A 17018-nucleotide genomic window follows, 5' to 3' on the forward strand; every position below is an offset into this window, starting at 1 on the left:
GGTGGTAGTCATCGCTACATCTATGGCGAAGATGGTGGTCGCTTCGTCGTTGACTCGTTGAGTGAATATTAGTCTTTATCTAAAGCTGGGGTTATAAGGGCCGCTTAACGTTTACATCAACATTGACGTAGATGCAACACATCGTCACTCAACATTTGTATTGATATCAATGTAGTTGTAAAGTGATGGAAGGGATGATGATGCAACAACGGGAGAGCGATAAGAGCTTCGGGTTGAGATTTGAATCCATCTAATAGGTCAACCTTATCGGGGTGACGATAAGGTTAACAATATGCTCCCGGTAGAGATGGGTGGTGTCACGAAAAGAATAGATATTATTGTCATGAAACGCAGCTCGTTTTCTGCCACCCCTTACGTCATCTTTTAAATGTCACTCTATATATTTTTTAAAGTATAAAAACCAAAACGATAAAAGTAACTAAGTACAATTAGCCCGAGTTGGTAACTTCAGCACCGCCATGCTGAGCTAATTGTGAATGCAAAGGTTTCCGCTTAATGCTACATAGGTTTCCACTCTTCTTGCTGAGCTGCATACTGGCAGTGTCCCATCAGATACATTCACCCAACCAAAGATGTCAAATTCAATTCAGATATCACCATGAAGACAAAAGTGTCGACTTAAATGTTCTACAATAGACGTCTTTTATTATCAAGTAGCAGTTCAGGACACAAACCAGCACTATAATTATTGGCCCCCTCCCTTTGCCAAGCGTTGCATCATTAAACATCGAATAAGTACATAAACAAGATGTAGCATGTGACTTCCCATTAACATCCATTCTGAAATAAATGCTGCTGCAGGCAGACAACCGTCCCCCATGAAGTTTGAATGTCAGCTTTTGGTAATACACCATGAGAAGCCGAAAGAGAATAGAGGCGGCTTTCGTGGAAGAGAAGGATGATAGACTGCCTGATAGGAACAGTAGCTGTGTTGTCTATAGCCATGAGAAGCTCTGAGTGACACTCACTTTTGGTAAATCTGGTGAACACCGAAATAGATACCACGAAATAAATTGCAGTGTTTCAACTTCCACCAGATTCCAGAGACACTTGTAAGAAATAAGTTGTACTATGGTTGAAGAACCAAAACAAATCAGGGAAGCGCTGCAAAATTTACTGATGAGCATCTCTTCTAAGGCAGAACTCACAAGTAGTGTGAATCCATTTTCTTTTCTTGACATCGTCCTTTCAGTAAATATTGGCCCATAGCTATAACAAACACTTGGCTTTTGATGCTTGAAACCCATATAGACAAAAGGGGCCACAGGAATTTAGCTGGAGAGTGTTCTTGCAAGTGATGATAAATACTCAGAAAGAGGATCGTTCAAGTGGGGGCACAAATTCACCAAAATCTCCAATCTGATCGATAATTCCAGAACCAAAAAACTTTAATTACAACTACTTAAAAAAAAACCTAAAAATATTAATTATAGAAAAACAATTGCATCAGAAAAAGAAAATAGAAAGAAAAAATATACCTGCATGCCCGGTGACCAATGTTGGCTTGTTGTATCAGGTCCTGCATGAGGAAGACCACGCATACCACCATAAACATCATTATCAAAGTAAGGGATTGGATCAAGGATGTGATTCAGATTCTCCAAATCGGGCCAATGACCAGATGGGTTTGGGGCAAATGGAGTACTTGGCTCGACAGACACATAGGGATTTCCATCCCCAATAAGATCATTCAGCTCAACATACTGTTTACTATCAAGTTCTTGTAGCGTAGGACACAAGGCAGTTTCATTGAGAATGTTTTCAATTAGATCGATATTGCCAGAAATCAATTCCCCAGTAGAGAGATCGTCTAATTCATTATATACTCCTTCAGGGTCCATAGCTGCAGCTTCATTAACATTCATGCTAGGAATGGTTAAATCAGGCATCTGCAAAGGAGACCACCAAAGACGCATCACATACAACATAACTAATCATGCATTTGCATCAAAAGTTCAGAAGAGAAGTGAACCATGAGTACCTTGCCGTTAGCATTCTCTACGAGTGGAGAGCTATTAAGAAACTCTGCCAACTCCTCCAGCAATATTCCATCAACATCAAGAAGATCATGATCGGAAAGTAACTCAACAGCACTGGAAGCTATAGGCTGTTTGCTAACTGGATCCGCCTGTATAGCTTGGTTATCTAATGGTTCTGCACTCAGGCAAGAAGATACACAAGGAAGAGGAAAGGAACTCTCAATAGCCGTGTCATCCTCCCAGTCCTCTTCGTTAAATGGCGCACCATATTGCTCCCCAATTCTAGGACCCAGACCACTCTTTTGGAATACTTTGCAGAGTAAGTAGGCGTCCTGTATTGTATAACAAGGAAAGTCTAGTAAGTAAATTGTAAACTAATTAAGTACAACAACAAGATCGATAGCTTTTGCAAAAGAAAAGATCAAATTGAATGCAGCATCCTTGCAGTGATATCGAACAAGAAGTAATTGTAAGAAAAGAAAAACATCCCCATAAATTGGTGTAGCTATGGTGACTTCCAATTGAAAAGCATACTGTTTGATAGTGGCTCCTTCAACCTACTTTTAGTTTTTATAAGGCTACTTTGAAAAAAATCTTTCATGGAATGCAGACTCATGACAGGCCAAGCAGTCCCGGTGGATAGTTATACCCTATGGTCTATAGGTGCCAAGCCAAAAGAATTAAGTGCCCAGGTGATTAACAGGAAGAAGGAACAATAAAGCACGTAAAAATACAACTCAGCAACCAATACAATAAAAGACACTGTATGCATAAAATACTATCCCCCGAGGACATTTTAGAAATGCAGTAACAAAGATCATACATGACACCTTTAAATAAGTATCGGAAGCAAGCTTAACCTGTGCGAATCCAGCATCAACCAATTCCCTGCTCTCTAGTCGGTACTCATACATCACCCAGTTAGTCCTTGTCCCCTTTGGTGGTTTCCCCTCGTGAAAAACTAGAGTCCTTCTCATACCAACCGTACAAGAGTTGTGAATGACAGATTTGTCTTTTCCAGTAGCCTTCCAATAACCACCATCAGTTGCTCGATTTGATCGAGAGCCATTTGAATATTTTTTATCACGATGGCAAAAGAAGTACCACTCAAGATCCCTTGTGCGCAACCGAGATTTTTCTGTGCAAGGCAGAAAGGCTGATAAGAATCAATGCCAACCTAAGAGAGAAAAGGATACAACAAAAAAGAACTTCATGGAATAGTTATCTATGTTGGAGGGTGGTGGCTCCCTCGTGATCATTGCACTTGCCAAGAAACAATCCATAATATATTATTTTATCCATGTAGCACTATTTTATACACTGGCAAAATTCTAGGTATTTTGAAGTTTACAAGCAACCGAGAGTAAGATGACATCTTTACCATCCAAAAAGGATCAGATACGAAAGTGACATAAGATTACCTGGGAGTTCCCAAGGGGCGAATTTGTATAGCTCAACTTCAGAAATAGCCTCAGACCGGAAAGGCTTTCCCATTACTTTCCTCTTCAAGTAGTACCAAACAAGCTCAACATCAGTGGGGTGAAAACGGAAGCCCGGTGGGAGGTTGGTCTTAGCCATCACGATCTCTTGTCTATAATACTATAATGAGACTTAAAATTTGATATAGCCAAACAGCAATAACAGTATAACTGTGCTTCTCAAAAGTATCCTCAGCAGCGAAAACCTTTGTTGGCTCAGAAATGGAAACCTTTGGATTAAGTTCAGCTCCGAGCCAAAATCTCTGAATTATCAAGTCCAGTGCCGAAATAATGCTCTTCGACAACAAAACAACAGACTACGGCATATGAACCGAAAGTCGCACCAAATAAAACTAGGATAGTCCGTTCTGATGTCAAAAGACATTTGATATGCAAGCAGAACCCTGTCAGCAGCAATTACATGTTACAAACCAGATTATTTACTGAATAAGCATCAAGTGATAAAAATGGAAAAGGCAAAAACTCAGGCTAAAGTAAATACGGCGGCGGCAGCAGCAGCATCATCATCATCAGGTGATGAAACCAAAACCAAAGACACAAAATCTTACAGTATGAGATAAACATGATTGATGCTCCAAAGAAACAAGATGCTCAAACAGGAGAAGGGACCAAAACCTATATATAGAAAAGGGCTTCCAGAGATTACAAAGAATATAAGTCAATAAATAGGCATATAGATCTACACCCGAATTTTCAGAGTCGGTCTGATCTGACTCGGAAAAACATCACAAGGATCATAAACTCTGCATATGCATACAGACCTACGCTACTAGTGATCGGAACAAGTACATAGCAGATCCGTTGACTTCGATCAACCGGATCGGTTGACCGAACGACTCAGCACAACCCACCTCAACGAACAGATCTACAGAGAACCAAAACTCTAGCATGGAAAAACACAAGATCTAATCGAAGCAAAAGACGCCGATCATCTCAGACACGGACCGATGCAGCGGACAAACAAAGAACTCAAGCTCGATACCAACTCATCCAAAAAGAACACAGATCGAAGACGGAAGATCGATCGTCGAAACAAAGATGCGATTACGAGATCGAAGGTTTAGGGATGGCAAACGTACGCCTGGGGAGCTCTATCAAAGCGTAGATCAGTGCGCCGCCCTTGACCCTGTGGGTAACGAAGAAGGAAAGGGGGGGAGGGGAGGAAGCGAGGTTTATATAGGCACGTGATCGACTCGTGCCGGTAGTCGTGACGCGTTTCGTACATAGCTTCCCACGCACTCCTCCTCTTCCCATTGGCCAAACAGAAAACCCAATGATTCGAATCAAATACGGATCCGGATTTGACCCGAATCCTCGATTGCATGGTGCTTACGATGAGCTTCCGACGCACTCCTCCTCTTCCCATTGGCCAATTAGAATCCGTACCGAGTCCATGAATCAGATGTGAACTGATGATTAGAGTCGAATTCGGACAAGAGTTTGACCCGAAGCCACGATTGGCACTCCTCTGCTTCCCATTGGCCAATTAGAAATCGTAACAGGTCTCGATAAGGATAAGAGTCGGATTTGACCCGAAGATTGCATCGTGGTGGTCGCGTACACTTGGAGACATCAGAGCCGAGCATCACAATTGGTGCTGTTGTCGATCAAGAAGGCTTGAGATTTCCTCTCGTAGTAGTACCCGTTGGATGAGGAAGCATCCGCCGAGAACACCATCACCCCGTTCACCTCGAATCCCTTGCACTCGAGCAGCCGTAGGGCGTCGAAGAACGAGTCGCCCTGAATCCCTCTTCCGTTCACCTCGTAACTGGGCAGCAGCTTCGTCGCGTCGAACTGCTTCGCCCGCAGCGCAAATGCCTCCTGGTATCCGCTCGGCCGGCTCACACGCTCGGTGTAGAACTGGTAGTTCACGTAGTCGATGACGCCGCCGTACCGCCGGAAGAGCTCGGCGTAGCGCCAGGCGATGTCGTGGTAGGGCGCGATGGTGGCCACGGTGATCACGCCCTGCTCCTTGAGCTGGGTGAGCAGCTCCCCGATGCAGAAGGTAAAGGTCGTGTCATTCTTCGGGAACACCTCGTAGTCGATGTCGATGCCGTCGAGGTGGTACTCGGCCGCGAGTGACTTGAGAGAGGCGAAGGCGTTGGAGATCCACGACGAGGGGTCGGTCGGGTTGTACCACCGGAGGACCTTGTCGCCGAGGCACCAACCGGAGAGGCTCGCGAGGAACTTGGCGTTGGGGTGGTCGGCTTTCATGGCTCGGACAGCAGTTGGGGTGAGGGTGGAGGCCCAGTAGGGGGAGAAGACGCCGTTCTGAGGGGCGCCGGAGGGGTCGGCGTCGATGGCAAAACTCAGAATGAAGTGGAAGTCGATGTTGGGATCGACCGGTACGTCGGAGAGCCTCACCGGATTCCCGGTGGCTCCTATATATTCCATCATCACCTTCCCATCTGCGAAGATTAGTTTACACAGCATCAAATCATTGATCATCCAGACAAGATGAAGCTGCAAGTAAAACAGCGGTGGATCACGATGTGTCGAGCATGCAAGGATCAAAGAAAGGTTTAAATTTCTCATCTATGTGCAAACAAATCTTACTGCGAGCCGAGGGAGAAGAAGAGAATTTACCGCAGGATTGGCAACCGAAGAGGAGAACTGCTGCTAGAGAAAGATGCAGGAGCTTGATGCTGACCATGGCTTCAACCTTGAGCACGGCGAGAACCAGATAGTAAGAGTTATATACTATTATTTCTGTCTGCAGCCGGCTTCGTTGAGCTTCACCTGTGCTCATCAAATATATGGCAGGACATATGATATTATTTCTTCCAGTGTCTTGTGCTTTGATGGAGCTGAGGATGCGAGGAAGGTTCTTTTAACCTTTTCCTCCATAGAGTCCTCTGAGACTTGCCTCTTGTTTTGATAGCTTTGGAACTATATGGCTTGCATATAGTCTCAAAGTTCTAGTTGAATAGTAATTATGTGCACCACTGTTCGTCTGTTCTTTCTACATAGAAGACTGCTTTTCTAGAACATCAATATTTGAGAATTAATAATGCTAATAAACCACTACAACCTGAAGTACAGTTTGATGTAAATTATTGGCAACTGTTTGGCCCCGAACAAACAGAACTAATAATATTTTCAAGAGCCTCAAGAATCCTTGTCGAGACGAAGAAAAAGGAAAAAAAGGAGGTTAAATCGGCTGTTGGAGCATAGAAAACAACATAATCCAAGAAAATGAATTAGGATGAACAAAGGGAATTGAAATTTGATGTCTACTGTTGATCTGAAAGGAAGTGAAAGTGAGATACCTTTGATCATTGTATTATCAAAGACTCTGCAGTTTGCATTCATAAAAGCAAAGCTGTGAACATCCATATATCAAATTCAAAATTTTGAGACTGCATTTATGGCCTAATGTTTGGTACCATATCTGATTCAGGAAACAAGTAGGAGATTTATGACAAATATTGATTGTTCTACAAAGGAAAGGACTAATGCCCTCAGCTGAGAAGCTCTAAAGAACTTAGCTACAATAGATTTCATTTTTTCTATGGTATTAAGGGAAAATTTGGATCTAGAATTTAGAAAGAACGGTGCAGAACTATACATAAATTACCTGAAAGTTAAGATTATATAAATAGAAACACTTCTTCTGAAAGTTTCAGATACCAAACACATACTGATAAACATCCAGTGCGGCAGGTAATCCAAATGACTGCTTGAGGTTGCACATCAATCACAAAGAACTAACTCCTTGACTTGAGCAGAGAATAAGCAGCTGACAGGCAGGTGCATGGTTGATCTTTGTATCAGCACAGTTAAACAGATCGGCCTATGCAAACCACCATACACCCCACCAAGATGAGAAGGAAACACCAGATCATTCAACAATGAGTAACCACTGCAGATATGATTGCTTAGACTTCTTAATACCATGGTGTTAGAAATCTGATGAATATGCATCCGATTATGTTGTTGATGGACACTCTGTTTTGCCTATATATAAATGCTGTTTGTCAATTTCGGCACGAAGCTTCTCATGCACAAACAGATGATACTTTCTCCTCGGCATGTCAACAGCTACAAGTCTGCATTAGCATACAATAAGCCAAGTTGGCCTCTGAAAGGCGTGTAGCCTAATTGTCTCATTAGCTCTGTTAATCCATCCAAGGCATCATAGATCTCCTTCCTCCTCTTGTGCCTTGTATCCTTGACCAGGAACTCATGGACCTCTCCACCCACTTGGATTGAACTACAACCAGGCACTTTTTTTATTCCCTCCTTTCGCATCATTGCACGAACATTCACAACACTGTCCCACTTTCCTTCTACTGCACCGGAGTTTGAAACCAGAACCTGATAGCAAGAACTCAGTGGCTCTAAATCAACAATTTTTTGACTGACAAACTCTACCAACTCTTGAGCTCCATGAGAAACGCAAGAACTGAGCAAAGTTGCCCATAAAACAGCATTGGGCTCCATGGGCATGTTCTGAATAAATTTGAGTGCTTTTTCCAACTTCCCTGCACGGCCAAGGAGGTCTACCATGCATCCATAATGCTCCATTCTTGGCCGAATGCCATATTTTTCCACCATTTGTTTATATATGATCTGACCTTCTTCAACAAAGCCTCCATGAGTGCATGCAGATAAAACAGCAATGAAGATAACATCATCAACTTCCATTCCTTCCATGCTCATTCTCTCGAAAAGGGCCAGAGCGTCTCTACATTGCCCATTGTAAGCTAAGCCTGAGATCATCGTTGTCCACGTTATGATGCATTTTCTTGGCATCTGTTTAAACACAGACTCGGAATACTTTATGTCCCCACACTTTGCAAACATATCAATAAGAGCATTTCCCAGTGCAATTGTTAGGTGACTGTTGTTCTTCTTTATGTAGGAGTGGATCCAATTTCCATGCTCAAGACTTCCCAAATGAGCACAGGCTGAGATGACACTGGTGAGGGTAGCCTCATCTGGTGGAAACCTCCACTCTAGCAACATCAATTGAAACATGCTCAGTGCCTCGTTAAATCGACAGTTCTCATTGTAACCTGCTATCATTGCATTCCATGAAACCACATTTTTCACCGGCATTTCATCGAAGACCTTCCTTGCACATTCTAAATCACCAATTTTGGTATAAGCCGATATCATAGTTGTCCAAGAAACCACATCTTTGTCTTCCATCTGATCAAAAATCGATTTTGCAGCCGAAACATCACCGCTCATCACATATCCTGAGATCAAGGTATTCCACGAAATAGTGTTCCTCGTTGGCATCTGGTCAAACACCGATCGAGCTGAGGCCATGTCTCCAATCCGAGAAAGACCCGTGATAACTGAATTCCAAGAAACAACATTCCTCTCAGGCATCAACTCAAAAATAGCCATAGCCCGTGCCATGTCCCTACGTTCCATGTACGCCCCAATGATCGAATTCCATGAAACCACATCCCTTTCAGACATATCATCAAATAATTGACGGGCCAAGTCAATATCCTTGGTACATCTTGCGTAAGTACCTAAGAGGGCATTCTGAACAAAGATATAGCACCCAAATCCAAATCTTAGAATTAGGCAATGAACTCCTTTACTCCACTTCAAAGACTCCAAGGATTCGCAGGCTTTGAGGAGGAAAGAGAAGGTGAAGTTGTTCGGTGGAATTCCCAAAGCCCTCATCTTGTTGCAAGCGTAGAAGGCTTCATTCTGGCATCCTTTCTCGACAAAGCATTTGATCATGGTATTATGCACAACGACATTCCGGCTTCGAGCATTCTGGAAAATCCGCATGGCATAGTTTAGGGAGTGGAAAGCTGAAGAGAGATCCATGAGCTTGGCAAGGATAAAACTGTTTTCTCCCAGAGAATGTACAATAATCTGGAGATGAATCTGCTTCAGCTCCCTCAAACTTTTGACCTTCTGGATTATTTGGAGCATCTTCTGCTCCATCTTCCCCGGAAATGAAGCTTGCATGACAGTTATTATAGTTGAGAAGCGTACCTGGGTAAACTGGAGAATGTGTGCACCTGCTGCTCTATATAAGCTCGAGAAGACGGTAAGAGTAGCTTTACCATAATGCCCTAACATTGGTTGTAATGGCGCCAGGCCACCTCTACGTGAGGCAGCTCCATGTCTCTCTTCTAACCAAAGCAACACAGGATCCACTGCTGTGGACTCAGCTGTTTAGAGATTACCTCTCTCATGGCTTTCCAAAGGAAGCTCTCCTCATATACACCCGAAATCTACCAAACAGAGCCCATCAACGTATCTTGCCTTTGGTCCTCAAGGCATGCACCTCACTCTCTTTCGTCGCGCTTGGACAATCTCTGCATGCGGAGTCGGTCAAGTATGGGATAGACCATGAGCTCCTGGTCGGGACCTCCTTGGTTTCCATGTACTGTAAATGCCATCGAACGACAGACGCTAGAAGGATGTTTGAGGAAATGCCGGAGAAGAATGCGGTGACCTTTAATGCGATGATCAGCGGATACTCCATGGTTGGTGAGATGGGCCCAGCTTTGGACCTCCTCGATCGGATTCCCGGAAAGACTCCGGTGACCTGGGTTGTGTTGATTGAAGGTTTCGCGAGAATCGGTGATACCGTTGCCGCGAGGCGCTTGTTCGACCAGATCACGGACCAGCTGAGGACGGTCCCGGCATGGACTGTTATGGTCCATGGCTATATTATTAACGGTGAGACGGATGCAGCGAGGACGTTGTTCGACCAAATGCCGTGCAGGAATGCCTTCGTGTGGTCATCGATGATCACAGGGTACTTCAAGAAGGGCGACGCTGCGGAGGCCCAGAGACTGTTCGATCAAATTCCCGTGCGGAACTTGGTGAATTGGAATGCGCTGATCGCGGGTTACACCCAGATTGGATGCTGCGAGAAGGCATTGGAAGCGTTCAGGCGGATGCGGAGGGATGGTTTCGAACCTGATGAGTTCACAATGGCTAGCTTGCTGTCAGCTTGCGGGCAGCTGGGTTCTCTGCAACATGGTAGAGAGATCCACGAGCTGATCAATGGGCGGAGAATCAAGATGAATTATTTCGTGCTGAATGGGCTGGTTGATATGTACGCAAAGTGCGGGGATGTCGAGCGAGCAAGGAGCATATTCAATGGGATGACCAAAAGGAACGCCTCGTGCTGGAACTCCATGATTTCGGGCCTCGCTAGCCATGGTCAAAGCAGAGAAGCTCTCCGGCTTTTCGCGGCAATGGAGGAGTCGGAAGAGAAGCCCGACGCGATCACATTCCTCGTTCTTCTTTCCGCTTGCACGCACGCAGGATTTGTGAAGGAAGGGCTAGAGATCTTCGCGAAGATGGACAGGTACGGATTGGCCGCGGGAGTAGAGCACTACGGGTGTTTGATCGATCTGTTGGGGCGAGCGGGAAGGGTAGCGGAAGCTTATGACGTGATCCAGAAGATGCCGATGGCGCCGAACGAGGTGGTGTGGGGGGCATTACTCGGAGCTTGCAAGCTGCATCTGGAGACCGAGGTGGCCGATAAGGTGATCCGCCATGTGGGTCGCTTGAACTCGGTTGCCGGATGCGATGCGCAGTACGTGATTCTATCGAACATTTATGCTGCTTCAGAGAAATGGCAAGAAGCAGAGAAGATAAGGAGGGCAATGCAGGAGCACGGAATCCAGAAGTTGCCTGGTTGCAGTTCTGTTGTTGGCGGGGAAGACAAGAGGGGTTGGAAACCTATTTTCTTAGGTTTATCAAATTAATTAATTAGCTTACCATTAATTACGTCTTATGTCACTCTAATGAGATCATGAAAACCGATGTGATTAATCATTAAGTTCTTATAATTAGGCCAAAAAAGGCATTTATCGGTTAACTATTAAAGTATCTTAATTTTCTCAGTTATATTTGCGGTTCTTTCTTCGCAGATAGAGGTCTGTACCGATTTGAATTCGAGCTCTAATCGGTGGGAGTTGAGCTCGAGCTCGAGTTGGTGTTCGATCGAGTTCTGAATCGATTAGTTTGTTGAGCTCCACTTAACCACTTTGATTCGCTCCACTCCGCTCGATCTGCCCCAATGGGAAGCATCAGCCGCGGCCGCAACCTCGGGCCGGGCGCCGGCGCCGGAGCACTACAGGTGCCGTGCGGACGGGTCCACCAGATCGGCGCGCTCGCCCTCATCGCCGCCACGTTTCTCCTCACCCGCGCCTTCGATCGTCTCTCCTGCGGCCTCTCCTATGGCGGTCTGGCCTCCGTGGCTTCCTCCGCGGCCCTCTTCGATCGGGCCGGCTCCCTCTTCTGGCCCGACCGGGGTTACGGCTCCCGCCTCGACCTCAAGATCTACGTCTACGAGGAGAAGGAGATCGATGGCCTTCGCGAGCTGATGCGCGGGAGGGACGGCCGGATCTCCCCCGACGCCTGCGTCAAGGGCCAGTGGGGAACGCAAGTCTGCCGTTTAACCCTCTCTCATATATCAAGATTCGAATTAATCTTTCCTCGCATTCTTTGTCACTAACAGGATAATATGTTGCTATCTGAAATCTCTGATACCAATTTCCTAAAAGGAGAAGCCCTAAATGTATGCCCATATGCTTCTGATTGTTCGAGTTTGAAGTTGATTTGGTTTGATTGATGTTATATAGGTCAAGATCCACCAACTGCTTCTCAAGTCAAGATTCCGGACAATTCACAAGCAGGAAGCCGATTTCTTCTTTGTTCCGTCGTATGTCAAATGTGTGAGAATGATGGGTGGTTTGAACGATAAAGAAATCAACAAGACATATGTAAAGGTAGATTAATTTTGATTATCTTTCTTTCTTTCTACAATTTCGAGTGCAATTACAGTTTCAGAATCTTGTACTTGCATACCGTTTTTGTTCATTGGTTGTCAAGAGAGGGGATTTTGTTTATACTTATTCCTTGGTCTTATTTGGAGTCCATGCAATTTTGGTTTATTTGTGTAAGTTGCGTTCAACTTAGGTAGTAGATCCATTGGTTTATCTAAAGATTTATGTTTTTCCCTAGACTTCTTTATGATGAAATTGCTCATTGCTTTGTGTTTGATGTTAAGATTCTCAGTCAAATGCCATATTTTCGATACTCAGGAGGCCGCGATCACATATTTGTCTTTCCTAGGTATTATATTTTCTGCTTTTATTTCAAATACAGCTAAGCGTCTCTTTATTTTAACATGCTGTGTTGTGCTTAATCACAATTGTTTCACAAGAAGTGCAGTGGGGCTGGTGCTCACCTGTTTCGCTCTTGGGCAACATTCTTGAATAGGTCAATAATTCTGACTCCAGAGGTATTATTTCTTGTCCTATGTGGGTTTCATATGCATAAACAAATAGAAGAAAAAAGATGATGAGGTGAATAGTTTTTTAATATCTTTTGTCCATGTTAGTTGTCAAAAAGATTGTTACTACTATTGGTGGTATATAGTTATTATCTTAATCTCATTCACAAGTCTTCCTACATGTTTCTGATTTATAATTTTTGTTGCTGAAGTGTCGTGGTTAAATTTTTATTAAGCACCTTCCCTCGAAAGCAAACCATTTATTTGATTGCGGAGGTGGTTTAATTGCTTACATTAGTTCATTTGGTTCGAATCTATAGTAGTTAAGACAAGGTTGGATTGGAATGTCTGGTAAGGGTTTCAAAAAGTAGCAGATTGCAAATAACACTAAGATAAGACAAGTTGTCTTAAATGCCAGTGAATACCTGTTAGTGTGTTTGTAAGAAGGGCTGAAGGGGTGACTTAGTTCAAATTCATGGCATCATCAGGTGGAGAATAAAAACTACATGTATGGGACCTAAACAAAGGAGAAAGATTGATGCATTCAACATAAATGGTTTGGAACTTAAAAACTTTGTTGCTTCCAGTGACGTTGTTAGTGTTGTTTAAAATTAATCACCAAAAACTATTGGGAGTACACAAACACGATTAAACTAGCTCTTTCAAATGGACAACTAAGCTTCCTTATTTCTCTTTTGTGTTTGATGGAAAATAGGGGTTTGGAACCACTGAACCAGATAACTAGTAAGCACTTCAAGATCTATCATGGTATCTTTATTAATCCCTACATCGTAAGAATAATTTCTGTTTCTTGTAAGTGAGATAAAAAGTTCAATTCGGAGGGGTTTATTTTGTTTGTGGAACGAAAAGATAGGAAGAACTGCTTAAACTTTTGCCTTTGATATTTAATCTCTTTTCTTAAATGGGTAGAGAATTTGAGAGAAGATCCCAATGCTAGGAAATGAAACCAGGCTATAGAATAACAACTTTCTACATATTTTCATATTTTTTAGTTCAAGAAAATGATTTATATACTCAATTTACTTTTCTATCCTTCAGAAATTTATGTTTTTTCCTCCACCAGTGTGCTTCCTTTTTTCTCAACCATTGTCTTGGTGTAATTACATTAGCATAGTTGACTGGATGATATGCAGGTTTTGGTAAAAATCTTAAACTGGCCATATTTTTAAATTCATATGTAAATTAAGCTTTTTTACATTTGTGTCTATATCCTTCATCAAGGCTAAAAGAGATGTATGTCAGAAAGTCTGCAATTCCTCATCTAAAATCTAAGTTAGTGTTTGATTTTCAGAATGACAAGCAAGATGTTTCCTTTTTTTATCGATAATATCTTATTCAATGCTTTTCTTTCCTTTTTATACTTATCCTTTTCTTCTTCTCTTATCTCTTTTTCTCGTTTTCTCGTTTTCTCCTCTTCTTTTTGTTTCTTCTCTTCTCTTTAATGTTAAATATCACCTCATAGCAACCCCATTAGCTGTGAGCCAAACAATATCAGATTAAGGTCGCTATGTGTATCAGCGTGATTCTAGTGTTTTATGTTTGTGTTGGAATTTTTAGTTATTGTCCCTTAGCTTAGAGAAATCATGCTACATTGTTATTTTAGGACTGCAAGCTCATTGTGATGCTCCTGATGTGAACGAAAAAAATAAAGTATAAGTAGCTTATGTTTCTAGTGAAGTCTTTTCTGATTATTGCTTGGTTCTAAGGTTTCCCCACTATCTTTTTATGGTGATTCTACTAAAAATATTAGTCATTTGTGTTGCATGTTGTAGAATATTAATTTTGGTGTATCTTAGTTTTACATTCATCTATTTTAGTATTCATATTTCATTATTTTATTGACCGGGCATATGTAATTGTTGAAATGATGGTTATCTTTTTTTTTAGGGTGATCGCACCGATAAGCGTGACATTAGTGCTTTTAATACTTGGAAGGATATTATCATTCCTGGAAATGTTGATGATGGAATGACCAAATTTTATGGCTCCAATGTGGTCCAACCTATTCCATTATCAAAGAGGAAGCACTTGGCGAACTTTTTAGGACGTGCCCAGGGTAAGGTTGGTCGCCTTCGATTGGTGGAACTTGCTAAACAATATCCTGATAAGGTTAGTCTATTATTATGATATATTTAATTTTCATACATAAATTTTGTTTTCCTAACTTGAAATCCCATGCTACTTATTAGGTTGACTGATACTCATTTTACACATATAAGCACAAGTCACCGTGAGCTACATGTGACCTTAAAGCTGGTAATACATGGAAATCATCCATAAACAAAAGCCTTATTCTTGGAAGAAGGGATTTCAAGTTTTCTAGCCATATATATTTGGATATATGCACAATATAGATTATGATACAAGATGTTCTGCTCAAGGATAGGCTGGAATACACTAAATTTTTCTCTTGGGTAGAAGCCATAAACATTATCGCACAAGTTGAACTCTGATAGATCAGAAAAGCTTTTGGTATGTTGGGCTTTTGGAAATATAGAAACTTGAGGTGTCTGGTGCTTATGTTTTTATGAAGATTTTGTTCTTCTATCTGCAAACAAAAGAGGCAAGATAAGAGCAAAGAAGATACTTTAACTAAAGTAAATGGGAAATGTGCTATTGAATTAAAGAGTGTTTTGATTTCATTCTCAGTATTATTTGATTTCCTGAACATCAAGCATATTGATTTCATTTGCAGCTGGAATCTCCAGAATTGCAACTCACAGGGCCTAACAAGTTGGGAAGGACTGACTACTTCAATCACTTGAAGAATGCTAAGTTTTGCTTAGCTCCACGTGGCGAGTCATCATGGACACTTCGCTTTTACGAGTCATTCTTTGTGGTCTCTCTCTCTCTCTCTCTCTTTCTCTTCTCTCTGTGTGTTGTGTGTGTGTGTGTGTGTGCAATCATGCAGAGATGCAAACAGAAAAACATGCAGATGATTACACACTCACATAGGCACAATCATGTATGAACACAAGCACATGCATGATACCGATGTTTCTGTAAGTTCAGCCTAGTGGTTGCTGTTAAGACTCACAAAACACAAGCTTGTACATGATAGACATCAAATTGTTATTCCACAACATACTTGTCACTGCACACTTTTTCTGGTATTAAGATCTTTTAACTAAAGATTGGTACTCTTTTATCCAAGTATTACCAAATTTGTGTTCATACGTCATACAAATGATTATCATTGTTTAGAGTGATAAATGTAATATAAAGTCATTCATGATATCCAAATAACTAGAGGATAGTAACAATCTTGCCACTTCTATTGTTGGTTCGGATCATCTTATTAAATCTTAAGAGGCATGCACTTTTAAACCTTGCATTTATATTATCGTAACAGAGGTTTGTGGATACATATTTCTGCTGAGTCTCTAATTCGATGAGCTGTAATACAGGAATGTGTCCCTGTCATCTTATCAGATCAAGTTGAGCTGCCTTTCCAAAATGTGATCGACTATACTCAGATATCCATCAAGTGGCCATCTACTCGGATTAGCACACAACTCTTGGAATACCTAGAGACGATACCAGGTTAACTTTTCTTGGGTGCTTTTATTTCTGCTGACTCTCCAACTGCGTCCGATCATCCTGAATGTTTCACACTGCCAGATGAAGTGATTGAAGCCATGATAGCTCGTGGGAGACAGGTGAGATGCCTATGGGTATATGCCCCAGAAACCGAGCCATGCTCCGCCATGGTAGGTATCATGTGGGAGCTTCAAAGAAAGGTGAGGCGTTTTCACCAGTCTGGAGAAACATTTTGGCTTCACAATGGCTCCGTCGTTAACAGAGACCTTGTTGAGTTCGATGATTGGAGGCCACCTGTTCCCCTCCCTTGATCATCACATATTAGCTCTGGAGATTTTGCTTGGAGTTGCTTCATTTCTATATTTCCATCATTTTTGCTCGAATATATGTATATGGACAGTTACACCAAACCTGGAACTGTTTTATATGGTTCCACTCTACCATTACTTTCACAAGAGAGTCTGTCAAACCCATGTGGTATTCTCTCTTTTTTGGATGATGTGATCTTGAAGCTTAACTTTTGAGCATATTATATTTTTCTTGCCTCAATATTCAAGATTATATATCATAAATCATGCCATCTGTGTACCGAATCAGCCAAATACTTTTGACTAAACCCTACAATTGGTCATAACTGTTCTAGTATTAATACCTTGGCTAGCTAGTGGCTACACTGGACATCCAACACTTAGCTCAAGTTATCGCTGCAGGGTAGAAATGCAATCA

General features: G+C 42.3%; 4 protein-coding genes across 7 annotated transcripts; 2 read left to right on the forward strand and 2 right to left on the reverse strand.

The window, feature by feature from the left end:
- Positions 1 to 634: 634 nt before the first annotated feature.
- Positions 635 to 6248, reverse strand: LOC103992628 (chitinase 2-like). 4 transcript variants are annotated; one of them, XM_065193172.1, is made up of 6 exons: positions 4579 to 4732; positions 3422 to 3882; positions 2861 to 3138; positions 2003 to 2332; positions 1500 to 1910; positions 635 to 1380 (listed from the first exon to the last, which is right to left on the reverse strand). In XM_065193172.1, exons 2-6 carry the CDS (start codon positions 3576 to 3578, stop codon positions 1330 to 1332), a joined length of 1227 nt encoding a protein of 408 aa, XP_065049244.1. In that variant the 5' UTR covers positions 3579 to 3882; positions 4579 to 4732; the 3' UTR covers positions 635 to 1329. The 4 variants fall into 4 exon arrangements, with proteins under 4 accessions (XP_065049244.1, XP_065049242.1, XP_065049243.1 ...); XM_065193170.1 differs by having other exon boundaries at positions 2831 to 3138; XM_065193171.1 differs by having other exon boundaries at positions 635 to 1387; positions 2831 to 3138.
- Positions 6249 to 7531: 1283 nt separating this feature from the next.
- On the reverse strand, positions 7532 to 9553 carry LOC103992629 (pentatricopeptide repeat-containing protein At3g29230-like). Its single transcript, XM_009412415.3, has one exon. The coding sequence runs from the start codon at positions 9551 to 9553 to the stop codon at positions 7541 to 7543; it is 2013 nt and encodes a 670-aa protein (XP_009410690.3). The 3' UTR covers positions 7532 to 7540.
- Positions 9554 to 9561: 8 nt separating this feature from the next.
- On the forward strand, positions 9562 to 11503 carry LOC135679426 (pentatricopeptide repeat-containing protein At3g21470-like). The gene is made up of 2 exons (XM_065193168.1): positions 9562 to 11164; positions 11365 to 11503. The coding sequence occupies exons 1-2, from the start codon at positions 9562 to 9564 to the stop codon at positions 11397 to 11399; spliced, it is 1638 nt and encodes a 545-aa protein (XP_065049240.1). The 3' UTR covers positions 11400 to 11503.
- Positions 11504 to 16841, forward strand: LOC135679427 (probable glucuronosyltransferase GUT1). The gene is made up of 8 exons (XM_065193169.1): positions 11504 to 11882; positions 12079 to 12225; positions 12507 to 12571; positions 12671 to 12740; positions 14640 to 14861; positions 15448 to 15591; positions 16160 to 16295; positions 16374 to 16841. The coding sequence occupies exons 1-8, from the start codon at positions 11514 to 11516 to the stop codon at positions 16601 to 16603; spliced, it is 1383 nt and encodes a 460-aa protein (XP_065049241.1). The 5' UTR covers positions 11504 to 11513; the 3' UTR covers positions 16604 to 16841.
- The last annotated feature ends 177 nt before the right edge of the window (positions 16842 to 17018 follow it).

The sequence above is a fragment of the Musa acuminata genome, chromosome BXJ1-7 (assembly GCF_036884655.1).
Source record: "Musa acuminata AAA Group cultivar baxijiao chromosome BXJ1-7, Cavendish_Baxijiao_AAA, whole genome shotgun sequence".
Classification (NCBI taxonomy): Eukaryota; Viridiplantae; Streptophyta; class Magnoliopsida; order Zingiberales; family Musaceae; genus Musa; species Musa acuminata.